The sequence below is a fragment of the Ciconia boyciana genome, chromosome 7 (genome assembly GCF_034638445.1).
Source record: "Ciconia boyciana chromosome 7, ASM3463844v1, whole genome shotgun sequence".
NCBI classification, from domain to species: domain Eukaryota; kingdom Metazoa; phylum Chordata; class Aves; order Ciconiiformes; family Ciconiidae; genus Ciconia; species Ciconia boyciana.
Window position 1 is genome coordinate 28,185,186 of NC_132940.1, and position 19,294 is coordinate 28,204,479.

At 50.9% G+C, this 19,294-nt stretch overlaps 1 protein-coding gene across 8 annotated transcripts in view; it reads right to left on the reverse strand.

Moving 5' to 3' along the window:
* The window catches only part of NOS1AP (nitric oxide synthase 1 adaptor protein), a 48,119-nt gene that overhangs the window by 18,542 nt on the left and 10,283 nt on the right, over nucleotides 1-19,294 (reverse strand). For all 8 annotated transcript variants that reach the window (XR_012043308.1, XR_012043307.1, XM_072866836.1 and 5 more), the window contains exon 2: nucleotides 19,082-19,153. Coding sequence is in view for 6 of the 8 variants with exons in the window: in XM_072866836.1 (XP_072722937.1) it covers nucleotides 19,082-19,153 (72 nt within the window). In the remaining 2 variants the exon portion in view is untranslated. The remainder of the gene's footprint in view (nucleotides 1-19,081; nucleotides 19,154-19,294) is intronic.

The window sequence follows — 19,294 nt, forward strand, 5'->3', positions numbered from 1 at the left end:
GCCGAGTCCCACGGGCCAGGAGATGCGTTGCTAATTTTTGCAGACTTTCAAATATGAGTTTAGGCAAATAGGTGCAAGAAGGGAGGAAAAGCACCCAGGAGAGAGGAGCAACAGACCAAACTGAGAGGGGGCACATATCACTCTGCAGAGCCCGGCACACCGTTCGTGTGCTGCTCCCCCCCTGCTTACAGCCACAGCGTGCAATTTGCTCTGCCTTGTTCACAAGGCTAATGCAGCAAACCAGAGGGATTTCACCGCAAGCAGTAGCTCTGGCTAGGGTCAAAGGAAGCATTAGGTTTGCACAGTTCCTCTAAGTGAGATTTCAGCCACAGAGACTGTAAGGGATGAACCCAAAACGGTACAGGGCAGAATCTGTGCTCAGACCTGCCAGCTCACAGTGCAGCAGTTCACATTAGCAGTGACAGCAGCTGCCACAACCAGCCCCGCTCAGTGCCCTGCCATGCTGGGATGCTGCTCGCTGGCTACGGCAGAAGAAAGGCACATCCCACCACAAGTCCCTGCACACCCCAGCAAACCCCTGCAGCTCCCGGGAATGCAGTGGCTGATGGCTGCAGTCAGACCGAAGCACCAGGTGAGACAGCAGCCCAGGAGCAGCACTCGGGGCTGGGCTGGGTGCCCTGCATGCACCCTGGCTCTCCCCAGCCCAGGAAGGATTGCTGGCCCTATGCTACCTCCTTGGACTTCTCCAAAGCAATGGCAAATCCTTTCCATTAGCAGACTACAGATGCCAGTACGGGCTTTTTGTTCCTGAAGACTGCTGCATGTCTCAGATGGGTCTCACCGGCATGCTGCACATCAACAAGACCTGCCCTTGCTAACACCTGCCCTGCAGGCCTGTTTACTAACTGGGCAATGAGAAACCTCTCTCCGTATGACTGATCAGGACCTCCCTGGCTTGGAGTTAATCTTGACCATAGCTCTGTCTGCCCTAGGCACAGAGATCTACTGGGTCTGCACACGTTTGTCAACATCCCTCCTTCTGCTGTAAAACAGAGAGGGAAAGCTTAAGAGGGATGCAAAGCATTAGGGTTTTAGCTTTCCCTGTTGCTGGGAGGAGAGCAGAGGTGATGGCGGGGTTAGAAATGCCACCAAAGGGACTCCAAGACCATCTGCACAACCACATCCAAACCCAGCGGGCACCACCTGACCCAGAAGAGAAGAAAACCCGCATGCTTCCAGGGAGGTTGGACCAATGCCATACAACCCTTGCTAGGAGTACACCCTGCATCCCCAAAGTTGCGCTAAAAATCACCCCATCACTGCCAACAAGCTTCTCACCGAGCCAATACAAAACTCTGCGTGCAGCCAAGCAAAAGCAGGGTTTCTCAAAGCAGCCAGCGTGGGACCCGCTCTGCTGCCGGGAGGGGACGGGGAGGCTCAGGAGGAGCTTTGCTATGCATTGCAGCAGGAGCCCTAGGAGTGCCTCTGTAACCGGGTGCAGGGAGCTGGGTGACAGCAATTCACCCCGCGCTCTCTGGATACAGCATTCTGATTTTAGGTGACTCTTTCCCCTTTGGTTTCACACCACGTAGCATTTCACTGTATTACTTACAAATAACGAAACGGTCAGAACGGCTTTCTTGACTTTCAGCCCAGGTAGTTTGCCCATCTTGGGCACAATTATGGATTTTGAAATATCTGTAACAATACTATGAGTTTGGGTTAATTACATTAATTCTTGTCTATAGCAATGTGGCAATCCAGAAGATTCAGGGAAAAGCACAGAAAATGGAAAGAGCAACAGAGAAACCCTTCTGATCCTGGACTTGCACAGCTCCACAGTCGGTCTCCTCTGTGGCACTCTACTAAAATTTTTAAGCAAAGATTGAAAATGGACATTTGAGATATGCCAAAGTTAAAAAAAGAAATTATTCAAGAAAAAAAGTAAAGGTGGTCTCACTAATGAAAAAGAAGTATTAGATCACTTGTAAACTCCAACCAGCTAAAAAGGGAATAAAGATTACCCCTTAATTTTACACTGCCCACAAAAAAACATGTTCATCTTCTCAATTAGAAAAGAAGCATCTATTTTGTCAGAGCACAAGAGCCTTACCATTGACCTTAGGTTAGTGGGAGTCTATTTTCAACATCTGTCTTTTATGCGGAGTTCACTATGCAAATAACTTTAGATGGAAAATAATGCCAGCTGGTGCATGCATCACTGCGCAACACATTCCTCCTGGCAGAGTATTAAAATTGCCCTTTCTGGAGAACAGAGTAACATATGATGCTTAATAGAGAGCGCATGTAACCTTGTCAGGTTAGAGTAAAATTATGTATGAATCCAAGTGTGATGGGCACGTGTGAAAGGCATGAAAAACTCAGCGCCCGTAGAAACATGTTATCTGTCCCTGTCGCACTGTTTCTACACGGTAGAAGTGTAAGCAAACTTGCAACCACACACTGCACGGTAGGTTAGGCAGAGCAGACACTGGAGAAGAGAGATGATGTCTTTCTAGATTTATCATCCCCCCACATTCGCAAGCATCTGAAAAAGGTTAACCTAAATAAAAATGCCCTCATTTCATTCCAGCCCATCTAAACTGCAGCGGGTACAGATTTAAGTCTGCCCACTAGCTTTCTCCAGCAGTAAGGGAAGGTACCAGGAATACTATATGGTCAGATGCTGCCAGCAGAATACAAATAAACGGGAAATTTTTTAATGGAAGTGCACCTAAATGCATTGAGCTGTCCCTGTGCCCTTCCATCCTCTATCCCCCTCCTTCTCAAAAAAAAAAAAAAAAAAAAAAAGAGGTTTACAAGCTTGTACTGAGGAAAGAGCAGTGGCCTGAGAATTTAATTAACAGGGAAAAAGCGATTTCCACAAAACACTGCTACTCTGCTAACTCAGGGAGGCAGAGGAAAAGAAAATCTGTGTTAGGAAAAGAAGCATAGAAGGGGATGTATTTTTTTGCCAGAAAACTGTATTTCTTTGTGTTTATACAGAAAGGACACGAAACTCCGCGCAAAGCCGGATCCCACGGAGCCGCCTGTGCTGAACGCCAAGGGCTGGCTGGCACGGACCCTGCGACGCGAGCAGCTCCGGCTCTGACGCCCGCCTGCAGCCGCGGCCCCGCAGCTCTCCCCCAGCGCCCGCAGCCCACTTCGTCAGGGGAACGAAGCCGCCAGCGCAGGGCTGGCAGGGCCGGTGCAGTCCCCGGCAGGGGAGCGGGGCAGGGCGCTGGAAGCCGGTGCCCAGCGCCCTCTGCACCCCGCGGCAGCTCCTCCTCACAGCTGGCTGGCACGAAACGAATAAAATACCTTTGGAGTTAGACTTCAGCCCAAGGTCAGCTCCGGGTAATGAAAGACACGGCAGAGTTGTCTTTCCCAGCACTTTGGAGGGGAGGAGCAGCACTGTTCTCTTGATGAAGAATTAACTTATTACAAAATGACAGCTGAGCTTGAGTTCAATTGGCACAGGCTCCACGGCTCCAAGAATTAATGACTGGGGGGGGAACTACATACCTCACAATTTCTGCTGCTGAAAACACAGGGAATGAAAGTAAATCTCAGAAACGTACAGGAGATCAGGCATAGCCCACAGGAGGGAAGCCTGAGAAACCTTGCTGGGATCCTAACAGCAGTAACTGGGAGGAACGGCAAACAGCAGCACCACGCAGGGGAGGAGGATTTTGCTTTACTGAACCACACAAGGAAATGGCACCAACACCGGTGCCCTTGGATGACTCACAGCCACCCACGGGCTGTGCAGGAAAGGGAACCGGAGAGGGACATGGCTCTTTCCTGGGCAGGGGTGGCGAGCCGCCCCAGGGATGGGCACGGAAAGCAGGGAGCAGAAGGAGCAGGAAGGCAGCACCTGGTGCCCGCATGCCCTTCGTGGGGAAAACAGTGCCCAGAGCTCAGTGCCGGGGTCCTGTGGGAGTGCTAGGAGCAGACGGCAGCCAGGGACATCTCTCCTTTATTTCCTTCTGGTGCTTTGTTAACGGGAGGATGAGCGTGACTTCCAGCGTCGGCGGGGCTGCACCACACGGAGGCAGGCAGCACATTGAGCGCAGGACCGCAATGTGCCCGTGTGTCCTGTGAACCAACAGTTTCTTGGGCCAAAAGGCTGGGAAAGGTGTAGGTAAGGCGCACACTGCACCCAGCTTGCCAGGTGCAGAGGTGGTGTGCGCTGGGACTGGCAGCATGCGTGTGGGATGCATCAAATGCAACCGCGCCTGATAAGGACAGGCAAGATGCAACACCACTGTGCAGGATAAGCCAGAGATCTTCTTAGAATCACACAGCACAAGCCCAGGCACACTTAGGTGGGCAAGGAAAAGGCACAGAGAAAGGTCTCCCAGATGAGTTTCAGCATGGAGTGCTGGCCATCCAAGAGGAGCCTAACCGTTTCAGCTAAACGAGGAACATGACCAGTATCTTTAAATACAGTGGCAGAAAGAAAAGAGCACTGGAGAGGAAAAGGGAATGATTTAAAATACAGCTTTGGCACGGTAGCAAACAGATGCAACCTGGCCAGGAGTAGCCTTGCAGATCAGAAGAGAGTCCCTGACCATCCAAGCCACACAGGTCTGGGAATATCAGGGAGGTATCCAGAGGACAGCTGGGCACCGTCCACCACGTAGCAGGGAACGGAGGCAGCAGCCATCCCGAGAGCCCGGCTGTCAGGGGGGTAGGGCAGCAAAGAGCCAGGGGTCCTGCCAGCGGGGTACCCAGCCATGGAGCATCACTCCCTCCCGCTGCCCTCGCTGCAGGTTGCTGCCCCAAAAGCAGAAAGGCACCTGCCAGCCTGCCCCGGCCCACGTCTCCCCCATGGGGCAGCAGCAGATGTCGGGGGATAAAGCGGCTGGAAAGCAGGATACCTCCTAGGAGGGCGGTCAGCTTCATCCAAGAGGCATTTCTGAACAAGGCTTCAAAATACCTGACAGTCCACTGTTTCTGGGCTGCGCTTTACCCCACAGGTGACTCAAGCTTGCTGGAGGGGAGTACACTGGAATACCTGCTTAGCCTACTAATCTGATCAGCAATAAATGGACTAAAACCCATCTTTAGAAGACTACCTTAAGCCGCCCTACCAAAGTGCTGTGCTGCTGCCTGTGTTTACCAAGGAGTCCCCTTTGCCATGGGCATGCAATCCCATTGCGGCTCCCATGAGGACACATTACCACCCCAATTCCCACTTGCAACTGTAAGGTACGTGCCCAGCCTTGGGCATGACCATGCACCGGCAGGGTGCTCGCCTGTGGGATGCCAGCCACATCTCCCTGCTCCCTCCTGGGGCTGGGAGACAAAGAGGTAAGGACAGCAGGGAGATTTGTGGATCCCTGCAGTGCGGTCGCTTTGCTTGCACTCCCCTCTCCTGCTGCCAAAACTTGGGACACAACCAGCCTACAGCACTCACGCCTGCAGAGGGGACGGCTCCCATCACAGGGCACGGAGTCCCAGAGATGTTTGGGGGCAGGACCAAGGTTCTCACCGGCTCCATTGGCAAACCACTGGCACGGCATGGGCAAACACGCTGGACACACCTCTGCCACCCTGCTAGCTCGGGTTTGAGCTGCTCCTCACGCTTACATCTGCTCCATCATCCTGTCTACACCCCAGTGCTGGTGGCTTTGCCAGTAGCTAGACTAATCAAAGGGCACAGTAATTTGGAAGGGGGGAGGATTAATGAAGTATTGGATGCTCGCTCTTGGGCTTAACAATGCTTTTTAAAACTCTTTCACAGTTCCTCCGAGTTTGCATTTGCACATATGGGAAAATGAGGCTCTGAGGTGCATGTGTTCATCTGAAATAAGATATGATTTTGGTTTGTACTGACAAGGTCAGTGCCTGTTTTCCCATCCAACTTCAGGTTTAATTTTGGTAACTGTCTGTGATGGTTGCGAGTACTGATGGGTATAAAGGGGAACCAGTCTAAAAATACCCATGTTGTGAGAGCAGCAGAGCAGAGTTAAGCTTGCTGCTTTGAAACAATCCCTGGATCACAGCGTACCCGTTTATCACACAAAATATATTTTCCAATAACATTCAATACTTCACAATAAATTCCTTCTGCTCGGTTTGCTGTTTCCTACCAGATAGCTGCCTCGGTCCACTTCCTCCAACCTCCCCTCACTACCTCCAAGTTTCATGAGTTGAGGTGGCAAACTGGGACACATACACAAGCCATCTTCAGTCTAAGCAGTTTCACAGGAATCTCAGAGAAACCAGAACTGGTAAAAATTAAATCAATATCAATCACAGGGTTAAATGGAGAAAGTTCCTCTAAATAACAGCTTATTCTCACCCCCTCTTTTGCAGACTTACATTTACAAGATGATTTACCTCCCTTACAAGAAATCCTTTGGGGTTCCATACCTCCCTGTCACAGTCTCAAAGTGGTGTGTTTTTGTGGTTTTTTTTTTAAAAAAAAACCTTAAAATCGGAGATTCAAAGGAGACCTGAAACACACCAGTGTCAGCTTGCAGCTGCCCTGTGTGCCGTGGAAGCCCAGCACTGTGCAGGGGGATGCAGCAGCGTGGTGCACAACGTGGTGCAGGAGCGCACTTCCCAGCAACGTCCCTCAGCTCCACCCAGCAGCTCATCAAAGCCAACAACAGGTCCCTGTGCATGTGTTATCATTCACTTCATTGGGGCTTAATTAATCCTGAGCTTATAAGAGGAAGCTGGGGACCCCATCCCAGCACAGCCATATCATTTCTCCCCCAGCTAGGGCACATTGCAGCGATGGGTCCGAGCGGGAGCGACCGCTCGTGGGCAGGGAAAAGCAGCGCTTCTCAGCCAGGCATGAAGGTCGGTGAAGACCATGCCACAGGCTAGCCTCCAGCCTTGAACACATCTCGGAACCCCTTTCAGAAATGCAAAGAAGCGATAACAGCACGGACCAGATATGCGTGGGAGACAGCAAGCTCCCACCTGCCTTCACATGCTGCCATCTCTGATGACCAAATGTGGTGCGTGCGAACCGGTGCGTGGGTGCGTATGGGATACTGGTCGAACTGGTTGCAAAACTAACCAGGCTTTGAGCTGCTCCCTTTGGTTAATGAAAACAAAGAGCAGGCCCTGTGCACATCTGCAGGCACTGCTTTCGCACTGCTTTTCGCAGCCCTGGAGATAGAAGATGAGAGATGAGCTGTAGACATTTCAATATTTACCACCTGTTGCTAAAATAAGCAGAAGCACATTCCTTGGAAACCCCACATCTGACTGGAATTTGTGGTATTTTTAATTAAATATGCATTGGTTCAACCTATGCGGGCAACAGCAGCGGGTGCACAAGCCGTTCGGTGATGGCTCCTTGCAACCACCCTTTGAAGAGGGTAAGAAGCTACAAGAGCCTAGAAATGGCCTCCATTCATCCAGGCTACAGTGGGTTTGAACCCATGTGCTAGACAGACCTCAGCTTAAGGAAAAGCATTGCCATTTGCAGCAGTTTAGTCATGCCCGTTTACAGTAATCCCTACTTAAAATCCTGCCTCTTTCCGGCACCGGCAAGACCTGATGCCCTGGAGACCCCGGGAGTGCTGGGTGCTGAGCAGTGAAGGTAGTGCCCGGCCGGACACCTTCCTCCGCCCCAGCAGGAAAACAAGATTTCTGTGTTCAAGATTAGCTTTCTTCCCCAAATGCTTTTTTTTCTAAGACAGACCCTGCCTCAAGGCAGCTGAGATCATCCCCTCCTGCACAGAGGGGGCCGGAGGCAGGGCTGGCACCGCAGAAGAGCGCAGAGTCACCCGGGCTCGAGCTAAAGACACCCCAACGCCAGTCCCAGGGCAGGTGCCAGGGAGAAGGGCACCATAAGAACATACCCACGCAGTGCTTCAGGAAGGTGTCAGCGCAGCAAAGCGAGCCGACTCAGAACACGGCGAGATTTACGCCCCAAGTTGTGAAATACAGGATTTATTTCAGTATTTTTTACTGCTCACCAAAGAGCTGCTCTCTCCCACAGTTGCATAAAAAGCTTGAGCAAGACCAGCTGAGAAGGCAGATGAGAATAGCCAGGCAGAAGAGCAGTGACAAACTGAAGGAAGGCGAGCTGGTAATACTGTAACTAAATCAGCAATTACAAAATTCAGACAATTAATAAAGAATGAATGAGCAGCATTAAACGCTTAGTGCATCAGAAACAAGCCAGCCCTGTGGGGCTCATTAGATGCCAGCAGTGCTCAACAGTGTTTCCGGGTTGTAACTGGAGAAAAGAGGTAATTATTCATATCACACTTGTTTCACGGTTCCTATTTCAGCAATAACTAATGCAGGTATTAAAAATCATTCAGTAAATTCTACATTTTAAAGTCAACAAGTCTGAATAATGTCCTTTAGAGAGATTTAGAAAGAATTAGAATCAGATCCTTGAAAAAATTCCAAACTAATAAAAGTTCCAAGATTTTAGGCAGAGTTAGAAAACAGCCAATATAGGACTTAATGTCAAGCAAAAGGATCACAGTACAACCTGGCACAGCACTAGTTCTATGCCAGCTGAGATCCTAAACTACCTCAATAAAATTAAAAGTGTACCTCACAAAGGTATTAGGCTGGCTAAGAAACTTAGAGAATAGGTTGCTGTTTCCCCCTTTGCATGCGTTTTGACAAAAATGTTATCTGTAACAACCATACAGCCCAGATAAAGGTGACACAATCCACCTCACTGGTGGATCCCAAAAGTGAACCAACGACAGAGACAGATGACAGAATGCCACCATGCTTGCAGGAAACCCCACAGCACGGAGAGCACAGCAATGCTCATTTTTATGCAGGTCTGGAAGAAAACACAGGGTATTTGCTATCCAGGTCGAGAGTACAGAAATTTGGCATCTACTCATTTCAGGTTGATTTTATATGGCATTGGCCAAGCAGGCTCCCAAAGGAAAAAGGAACAGAAGCTGCATCCACAAGATGCAGAAATGCATCCTAAAAAACCCTGGAGACATCGAAAGGTGTCATCCCAGTGGAAAGGACACTATGAAGATAGTGTGGTCCTAGGCACATGAGCAGGGCAATGCACAGCAACGTAAGAAGCTGAAATCACCTCAAAACGTAGCACTGTTGAAATCACAACTAATGTAATACATCCCGACATAACATGTTCTGCTTTATCGTACACTTCAAAGGAACAATAGAAAAGAGTTTAGAAAAAAGCAACAAGAACATTAGGCAGGTTTCCCAGACTCTTAAGTCTCAGAGGTTAAAACAAACTCGGTCTATTTAGCTTATCCAAGAGTAGGCCAGGAGGGGACTTGTCTGCAGCTCAGACGTGGGACTCGGGGAGAGCTTCCTCATGTTGAAGGCTCTTTGACTTCAGGCAAACGCAGAAGATCCACCAGCTGGGAGTTGAAGTTGGATCCATTCAAACCACAGAAGGACTCATCTTTTCACAGAAAGCTTGGTGGGACCCGCACCCCAAATCACACTCACCACCAGCTTTGGGCCAATTACTCTGGATTTCTCTTTTTTAAATATTGAGGATTTCTTAGCATGTATGTAGAGGTCAGCAGAGATGTGCTCTTTGTGTTTGCAGTACTGGAGAGATACACACACATCCCCAAAGTTCCCAGCGATCAGGGAAGGAGTCTAGACGAGTTTGAAGGAGTCCAGACGAGTCCCATTCATCATGTTAAGAGGGAGTAAGAAAATGTCATTGGAGCAAAAACAAAACTGGAGGTTTGGGAAGGAAAAAAGAGAGAGATGGCTCTCTATAATGCATATCACTATTGCAATCCAAGAACAACACTGTAAAACATCACAGGTCGGGCTGTTTTCAGCTGAAGAGTTAAGCTGAAATTTAACCATCTTTGCTGAAGTTTCCTGCAGTGAATATCCACTTCAGGCCAATTTTTGCAGTTTCTGCTGAAACGGATCAGCAGTTTCCATAGGGAAGCATACGGCAAGGAGAGCTGGTTTGGTTGGGTTTTTTTTCCGCCATGTTAAACTCATGCTGGCAAAGACCAAACAACAGATTAAGAATCACTAAGATCCTTGTTCGCCATCAGGGAAGCCTGGCCTGAGAAGGAAACATTTTCTTCTCTGAAAATTCATCCAAATTTGGCTACATTCTTCATCTAGAGTCTTCCTCTGGGCAGACTTCCCTGCAGCCTGCGAAAGTCCAATCCCTCCAAAAATCCCAGTTGAAGCACATCACTTCACCCACCGACTATCATCCACAGGAGCAGCCGGGGGACCGCAGCCGTGGCCACAGTGCCGTGCCGAGAAGCATCAGCCCTCGTGGCCATTGCAGCCTGCCCGCAGGGTGAGGAGGTGCGGGCAGGAGGAGGCAGGGACCTCCAGGGCTTCCGTCGTGCTTTGCATGCTACAGCCCTTCTCTGCTGGGACTGGGAGAGTGCTTAGCTCCTTTATCTTGTTCTTGGCTGTGCTTGTTGTTCTGCTGTCCTACAATAGACACATCCTTTCCTCCAGCTCCCTAATTAAACGAGATCCATTCTACAGACCGGCTCACACAATAGTTTTTGCAGCCTCTCCTTTTAAACAGATGTGATCCTTTCCTCCGCTCCCATGCGCAGCAGAAACAATGCCGTAACACACCCGCCCTTACAGCTCTCGCAGCCACAAAACCCCGCGCCAAAATGCTTCTCACCTTGCCGCAGGCTGTGAGGCAGGCTCTGACGCTGCTCTTCCCCCTTGGCCATTTGTGTACAGCATCGCCTGGAACAAACCTTCATGCTGCACCAAGCCAAAACCACCAAGCATTAATTTTAGCAGTGAAGAAACTGGGGCACGTGGCATTTTTTTTGAAAGGCTGCAGCTCTGCGCTTTGCCCCTCTTCTGAGGTGATGCAGCAGAGGAGAACACTTCAACAAATTAAATCAAGAGGTCCCTGCCCTTCGAGGACCAGCAGAGAAGCATAAGAGCAGAAAGGATCATACAAAGAGTAGCATTTTAAAGTGTTGACTTCAGCTTGGTTCGATTTTAATACAGTCCGGTTCCCTGCGCAGAGATGCCTCCCTCAGAAAGAGTCTGACAAGCCACTGAGTCTCCCTGTGTCTCAGTTTCTCATCCGTAAAACAGATATTAAATATTGCTTGACCCCAACCCCCTGCTTGTGAGGTTTTTTTACTCTTTGTTCTCCTTTTCCTAAGCTATTTCTCCCCTTAATCACAGAGCAAGAGCCAGGTATCATCTCTGGACACACTCACGCCTGGCTGGAAGAGGCGGCTGCCCATGTCTCTTCTGCTCAGGTCCATGCAACATCAGCTTCAGCACAAGGGAGCGCTTGGACCCCACTCCATCCCAAGAGTAAAATGCTGCCATGATGGCAGCAAACTGATGAAAGCCCTTATTTATTAAAAAACACAGGAAAATTCCATGTTGCAGCAAACCAGAAGAAAAAAACCCCCACAAATAAAAGCAATGCCATGGGTGTGAGGAGACACAAACTCAAGGGGATGGGAAAAGGGAGACGGGTCCAGCTCTCCACTGCACTGACCAGGAGAGTGCTGGGAGATGCCAGGATGAGTTGCAGACCCTGAAATCAGGCACACCTCAGTGTACTCCTCTCAAACCCATTTTCTCCTCTCAACAACCTCTCAGGTGCACCAGGAGCTTATTCTTATGCACAGTTAGGAATTTACTCTAAAAGGCAAAGATAAGCGGAGATGGTTATCTTCGCTAGCAAGTTTCTAGAAGCAGAAGAGACTGTCACATCTTTGTGACAGTGGTGGGGCTGGAGAGCACTGAGCTCGGTGTGTTCTGGATGGTGACACTGAACACAGCCCTCTCCCTCAATAACAGTACTTTCTGCAGGGGTTTATGCAAGTTAGAGGGTCAGGCAATCAAAGGCAGCTCTGTCACCTTGCAGAAGGAGCAGACAACCATCAAAGGATGACGTTTTCTGTAAGAATTCTTCAGACCCTCACAAACAGCAATTACCAGTGCTCTCATGACCCCAAATCTCCCAGAATAAGCTGCAGACCTCCCCTGACAGCCAGACTAAATCCAATCATGCCTGTGAGCCAGAGCGTGCAACAAATCACTCCTTTCTAGGCAGGAGGAAAAGCCAGAGCGGGCACACGGAGAGCAGGAGAGCTGCCTCGGCACCACCGGCAGCTTCCACAGCATTTGCGGCGCTGCAGACGATATGTGCGTCAGCGCTCCGGCTGCGCCGTGTTTCTGCGGAAAGCAAGGTTTGCAGCACCAGATTGCCTTGCTTCTAGTGCAGCTGAGCCCTGGCACCAAACTGGGCCTGCTGCGCTACCAAAAACGTGTGCACAACATGGAGAGCCTCAAAGGAAGGAGCCACGGAAAGCCAGGGGCGCTTCTCCAGCACCCACCAACACCCCTGCATGTGCTCTGCTGAGCCCAACAGATAACGTGACCCATTGGTGCAATGCTTAAAGCCTGCTTGAAGAAACATTGCCAAGGAAGAACAAGCGTGAAGCAGGAGGAAGAGGAGGGAGCACGAGGACACAAAAGGGGACAGACATTTCTGAAATGACTTGACAGGCTCTCCATGAATTCAGAGAGGGGGCAGGAGACGGCGGAGCACCCCCGGGCTGGGAAGGAGCGATGCTGAAGGCTGCCTTCTCCCCCACGCTCAGGGAGCCTGGCAGACGTTATTTCCCGTCCTCTCCCTTGAGCTCCCAGCAGATATTTGCCAATGGCTCAGACGATGGCATCAGCCAGCCAGTAACGTGACTCACTGCGAGCGCTGGTGGGGAAAGCCCCCAGCCAGGGAGCGAGATGAGTCACGGGGAGACGCTGTCGGCTCTCAGAGAAGGAAGAAAGCCCAACCAAGGAAAGGCAAACCCAAGCAAACACAGGGCAAGAATGTGTGATGGGGACCTAGGGGACACAAGGCACCGCTGCCTCCCAGCTTTTTGCCAGCAACTCCAGTCCTGCCCCAGGCTCAGTGCCTACCTGGCTCCCAGCCCTCTCAAAGCTATTTGCCCGGCTACAGGCCAGCATCACCCACCAGAGGCATTGCTGCTTGCACTGGCATGCCCAGCGTCAGTTGATGTGCTCCTGACAGAGCCCTGAGCACCACCAACCCATGGGACACTTGCCCAGAGCAGAAGGGCTGAGCACCCCAGAGAGACAGGAGGTATAGGGAAGACCACGCACCAGCACGCATCTCCTGGCTCATCAGCCTTCCCAAAGCATACTCCCCTGCCTGGGTTATGGTTTCCTTCATCCTCGCTGGCTCCACAACCAAGCTCTCTGTCCAGCTGGGAAACCCCTGCTCTTTCCCAGGCAGGACCCCTGCCACCAAGCTCTCCTCCCCAGCGCCATTTGGAGCCTGGCCACAGGGGACATGCTGCCGCCCCAAACCTGGCAGAGAAGGCTTCGCTAGAGCTCTGCTGAAGGCCAAAAGGCAATGAGCTTGTCATGACTTATTTATTAGGCCAGCAACCACGGGAAGGGGATCATGCTCGTCCCTCATCTCGCCGGGACCCGTCAGGTCGCACGCCCAGCTGAGCCCAGTCATTGCTGCCACCGTGTGACCCGGCAAGCCCGGCAGACAGCCGGCACCAGCAGTACTTGCTCATGTCTACTCAGGAATGCCTTCCCAAAGTCCCTCTGGCGAGCAGTGCCCAAAGCCCCATCCCTACGCAGCTTCCTCCAGGGCTCAAGCCTCGCTTTCCAGCATTAATAGCTCACACTACACACCTTCTTACCAGTTCAGACGCCTGCCCTCTGCCATATGGAGTCATTTACCTCTTTAAACTTGTAATTTTACTAGATGTGCATTACAACAGAGTGTACATACAACTCACACTACTTAACGCTGCCAGTAACCTTCAAAGCTTTGCTGGAAAGCACTCGCTGCATCCTGGCCGTGGTATTAAACAGACAGCAAAGCCAGGGCCACCACACTTTGGCCAACTCTCCTGGAAATCATCCCTCCCCTATGGGCAGTCTTGGTCAAAAGGCTGCTCCGGTGAATCTGGGTACTAATTTAACCAGTTTATTGATTAAATACTAACCACAGGATGAGATCCTGACCTATTTCATGCAATCGAGTAGGCGGCACGCTGGTAGCAATACCGGACTAGCCATTATTTTATTACGAAGTTAAGCGGCACTGGTGGTGCCAGGAGAAATACAATGAACTTGCCCGGAAGCCTTCACCCTTTTTACTGTGATTGTCAGAGCACTGAAAGAGCAATTGAAATTATTACAGATATCCCTTTGGTTCCTCCCAGATCTAATACAACGTAATCTTGTTCATCTCAGATAATCACGTCAAGTCATTAGCTCACCAATAATTCACCTTGTGCCAAGGGCCGTGACTTGACAAAGAGCAGGCTGCGCTTTTCAGGTGGCCAAAGCCTGAGCATCTCCTGGCCAGCCCACTGCCCGCCGAGCAGGCAGCCGGGGGTGGGTTGCCCCCAGGCAGGGCTCATGTACGCAGGGCCAGCTCGCTTTCAAATCCTACTCCATTTTACAGCAGGGACAGCCATGCTGCTCCTTGCATGACGAAAGAACAAAAAAAAAACCAGACAAAAAAAAGAAGGCATCACTGTAAATGACCTAACGATTTTAAAAACTCACCATGGCAGGAACAGGGGTATCTCAGAAATATTTTAATTAAATGAACTCAAAATTACACCAGGATCTACACAAATAACTGGCCAATCGCAGCAATTTTCACACCAGTCTGACCGTGCATGTGGCTTGCAGAGGGTGCAAAATCTTGCTTTAAACAAGCTTGTTGAAATTCAGCAATTTTGCCAATTTGCTAAAATAAAGCTCAGCTATGCAAAGCAGCAGAAGTCCCACAAAATCAGATGTACCTGACAGAGTAGGAGGTGTAGAAGAGCTAGATTTTCAAGTGCTTGAAATGCCTCCTTGTTTTGAGCCTGCAAAACTCAGCTGGACGCTTCCCAGAAACAGGCTTGCAGAAGACTTCCACAGAAGCAGCTTTTAAGAAGTGCCTATATAGGATTTCATCCTTTCTGGCATCAAAGAAAACCTGGATTAAAGCTGCACTCAGCAATCCAAGTAGCAAAAAAAGGATGATTCCAAATTCTCTAGAACAGCCGCACCAAGCCCCAGCCAGGTAGCACTGGCTGCATTGGAGACATGCCAGGAGCACAGAGAGGAAAGCATTTGCATATATTTACATTATGACAACATAAAAAAATATACAGGTATCGTTGTCATTTAGGGTCCCATGTGCTCAGCCATTCTGGAAAAAAAAGAAAAAGGGAAAAAAAAGCAAAAGAAAAGATATCTTGCAGCTAGCTCCAGCACTTTAAACTGAAATCTTCAACAACTCATAGTCCCTATGGCTGGGAAGATGCATCAGCTGGGCTCTTGCTCTCCAGTATCGTAACACCCTCTTTGGTAACTGACAGACGTACAACCCGTCCCAGACCACTCTCATGAGCTCCCTTCTGAATTTCTCAGGCTTTGCCCGTGACCGGCACAGAGCAGAAGAGGACTGTGGCCTCTGGGCTGCTGCTTCCCAGGAGAGCCTGGGCAAGGAAGGTCGCCTGGGCTCACACCAATAGGACAGGCTGGCTGCAGCTTTAACAACCATTTAACTACTGTTGAGTTTGGGACTTTTTGATGTTCAGGTGCCCATGGGTAACTATCTGGACTTATGGATCAGTTTCTCACACCTTGCATCCAGAGGAGCCAAGGAGCATTTTGAAGGCCAACCTACCCCAGCAGTTTAGGGCATGAAGCAACATGGACCGGGTCACCCTGTTTTGGCATGAGGAGGAGAAGGGGATCAGTTGTAAAAACACAAGCCCAACCACTTGCCAGGAAAACAAGCCCTGGTCTATTGTTTTTATTAGTACTGATGTGGCCATCGGTGCTCTGCAGGAAAGCCAGAAGACGTAGGCTTTGGAGGAAAGCTGCAGCAAACACTCACGATATTGCTGTCCAAGTGCATCCTTGGCATGGCTAATGTCCTGTTCCACCAAGTCCTTTCACGGCCAGGGATTTGCACTAAGACACAGAGCAAGACGGGGCTGTGTCCCCAGCAAGCCCAGCCGATGCAGGCAGGAAAAGCAGGAAGGCAGAGGCAGCTGGCTGAGCACCCCCCCTTCCCTCCTCACCCCTGAGCTGTGAGAATCCCAGGAATTCTCCAACATCCTCCTGCTGCTGGACAGAAACCCTCCCTCTGGCCAGCACCGTGAGGATGGCCATGCCACCGCCAGCCCTTCTGCAGGGGGGAGGAAGGGGATGGCATCCCTGCCCTGCAACACCAACTCCCTGTATAAAGTCCCTCTCAACCCAGATCCACAAAAGGGACCAGATTTGGGCTTAATATATACATCTTACTCTGGTGGAGCCATTCTGCCCATGGCTGTCGCTCTGCTTTGCTCTCGGGAGACTGCCAGCAGGGTGGCAGAGCCCGGCCTGGAGCAGGAATCCCAGCAATGCCGGCTATGCCGTGTCCTTCTCTTTGCCCCCAGAGGGTCAGGTCTCCATCTAAACAGGAAGCCGGGATCAGGCAGGCCCCGTGGTGCTCACCCTGAGTCCTGACTGCCGGGGAGGAGAGGAGAGGCAGCGCTGCAGGAGCTGCTGCTGCTCGTGGCCCCATCCCTCCCTGCTCCCAGCCCAGCACAGGCAGCTACAGGGGGCTTCCAGGGTGCTCTCCCCCTTGGGACCCCTGCTGTCGGGCAGGGTGCTTCCTCACTTCTTTGCAGGATCATTTTTTAAATAATTCAGTAAATAGAGGCAAAGCCCAGTGAGCAGTTAGGGCGAAGGCAGCACTGGGAAAGGGGAGTTGCAGCGGCAGTGGGGGACGGCGAGGGTCCCCCTCCTTGACCAGCAGCAATTAACTCAGAACAAACCGGGACACAGCACTTTCCCCCTAAACCAGGGACTGCATTAAAAACCATACAAACCTCAGGGTCAGCAGCTGCTTCACACACCACATGCAGAATCACTGCAGCCTGCACTTGAAGATCTCCTGTTGCTCGTTTTCTGTGCCTAAACAAGCTTTTTCTTCCTCTGGTTTCCCCATGCCAATATTCTGGGATTACTGCATTCCTTAAAGAACACAACTACCCTTCTGCTTTAAGAAGGACACGCATTCCTTGACGTCCAGCCAAACTGAAACCAGCCTCTGGTGCCCAGCCCAACCAGCAAATGCCCTTGCAACGCCGGGGGTAACGTCCTGCTGCTGGGTGCAAGGCCAGCGCAAAGCATGGGAAACCAGGGAAGGGCTATGTACGTAAACTCCCGTCAAACAAACGATCCTGGCATCCTCTTCACAAACAGCACCCCGTGACAAATAAACTGACATTAAAAGTCTCTCTGCCAGATCTCATCTGCAAACCCATGGCCTTTCAATGACTTGCATCTCTCCCATCTTACACTACATCAAGAAAGACTGAGCACGTGTTTCAAGCACATCATTCATCATGAAAAATCATTATCTTACCCTAATTTGTGTCCTTTCCCCACCATTCAGAGCTTTATCTACGAATTTTCTAGACTATGCTTAAGTTTGTTTATATTGGTCAACAAGGATGTTTTGGTGTTGGTTTTTTTTTTTCCTAGGGTTTATTTAAGCTCTCAAAGTTGTGCCAATCCTCCCATACTGATGTGGAGTTATGCAATTTTGGGGCTGGAGCTGCGTTCTTTCAAAGGTCTTATCTTGAAAGGCAGCAGAGGAAACAGCTGTTTATAAGGGCTCTTGACTGCATAACAGTTGTTCTGCCCCAGACCTTGTTTGGAACCGTGGTGAGCAAACCTAATGCCATAAAGGACTTCTCAACTTGTCCACCGGCCACAACATTGACCACCACTGAGGGGACAGGGCAGCGGGTAGGAAAGCTGCTGAGAAAAGCCCACAAACTATTTATGCACTGAAAGTTTGAAACAGAAGAGCCTTGCAATCTGTGTCCCTGGGATATGATACTCCTCTCCTGCTCTAGCAATGAGAAAAGAGAAAACAAGATTACAGCAAGAGTCCGCAGGAGAGGCCGAGAGAGGATCAGGGCGACAGCCGAGCCCCAGTAGGGCTGCTCAGCCACATGAGCAGCTCCAGTGCTCATGGGATCCCACGAGGCCACCAGAAAGACAGCTCATCCATTACTCAACGTCCCTGCAACCATCCTCAGCTCCTTCCAGTTAAGAGTGTTATTCCCAGGGGAGCGCCATCCCTGGCAGACAGGGCAGACCCCTTGCTGTGACCATGGAGCACACCAAATTACCTGCGCCTGTGGCCACACCACCACGTACATCAGACCAAGGTCCAACCACTGCCCAAAGGGCTGTCTTGTATGTTGGAGAGCAGTCAAGGTCCTGCTATTTTAAGCCTGGGGCAGCGAGCTTGCCAGGTGTGTGGTTTGCCCCGCTCCCAGCCCACCCTTGAACACCTTCCAATTGTGCAGGCGAGAGGCCAGGGCACAGAGGAAAAGCTCCTCTCCTGGCTATCAGCCAAGCATTATACGGCAACAGCTCCCCGTATCCTGACTATAAGTATTTTGGGAAGCCAGATGACTTCATTACCAGCTGACATCCCCTGACCTACTCGCTGTTAAACAAGCTCACTGCTGGCTGGCCCCAGAGCTCGTTACTCAGCACTTTAATTTGCATATTGCCACTTACCAGGCACTAACCAGCTAGCATATCCAGGCAGCGCCCAAATTTTCATGCAGCTGAAGTGCTTACACAAGCAGTAAAACACAAACATCCTTCACAAATAGTTTGCTGTTATCTTTGAGTTGGGACTGACACACAAGGAAATCCTCCGAATTGCAGACATGCTACAGTTTCCACCCAGTGCCAGCAGCCCCACATCCCGCACCCACCTTCCACCCCATCCCCGCCTCCGCAGCACACGCTCCTGCACAGGACGCAGCACCGTGAGCACGGGGACAGCCCTGCTACCACTCGGGCTGCAGCTAACCCCAGCCATGGCACACAGGATGCCTGGGTACCACGGGGCACAGCCAGGGCTGGGGATGCTCCAAACGTGACAGTGTGGCACATGAAACTTGCAGGCACCGCGCCCGGGTTACATGGAGATCTCAATGGAGAGAGGGACGGTGAAAAATACAGAGTTATGAATAACCTGGAGGACAGGACTTATGCAAGAGAAGGCTGTAAGCAGAGACGGAGGAGCGGTGCCCCCACTACCCCAATGCGGAAAGGGAAGCAGCGTCCTCACCACACTCACCCTGATCCGCCGCATGGCCGTCACGATCTCCACCCGGCTGTTTGGCCGTGGCACATCCAGGCTCCCGATGTACTAGGGGGAAAGAAAGAGCCAATCAATCGAGTTTCCACAGCACTGGAAACCTCACAGTCCCACCATGGCCTCGATGGCATCCCCAGAGGGAACCCAGGGTCACTTCTGGGGAACAGGCGGCATTTTGCCCACTGCACCTGA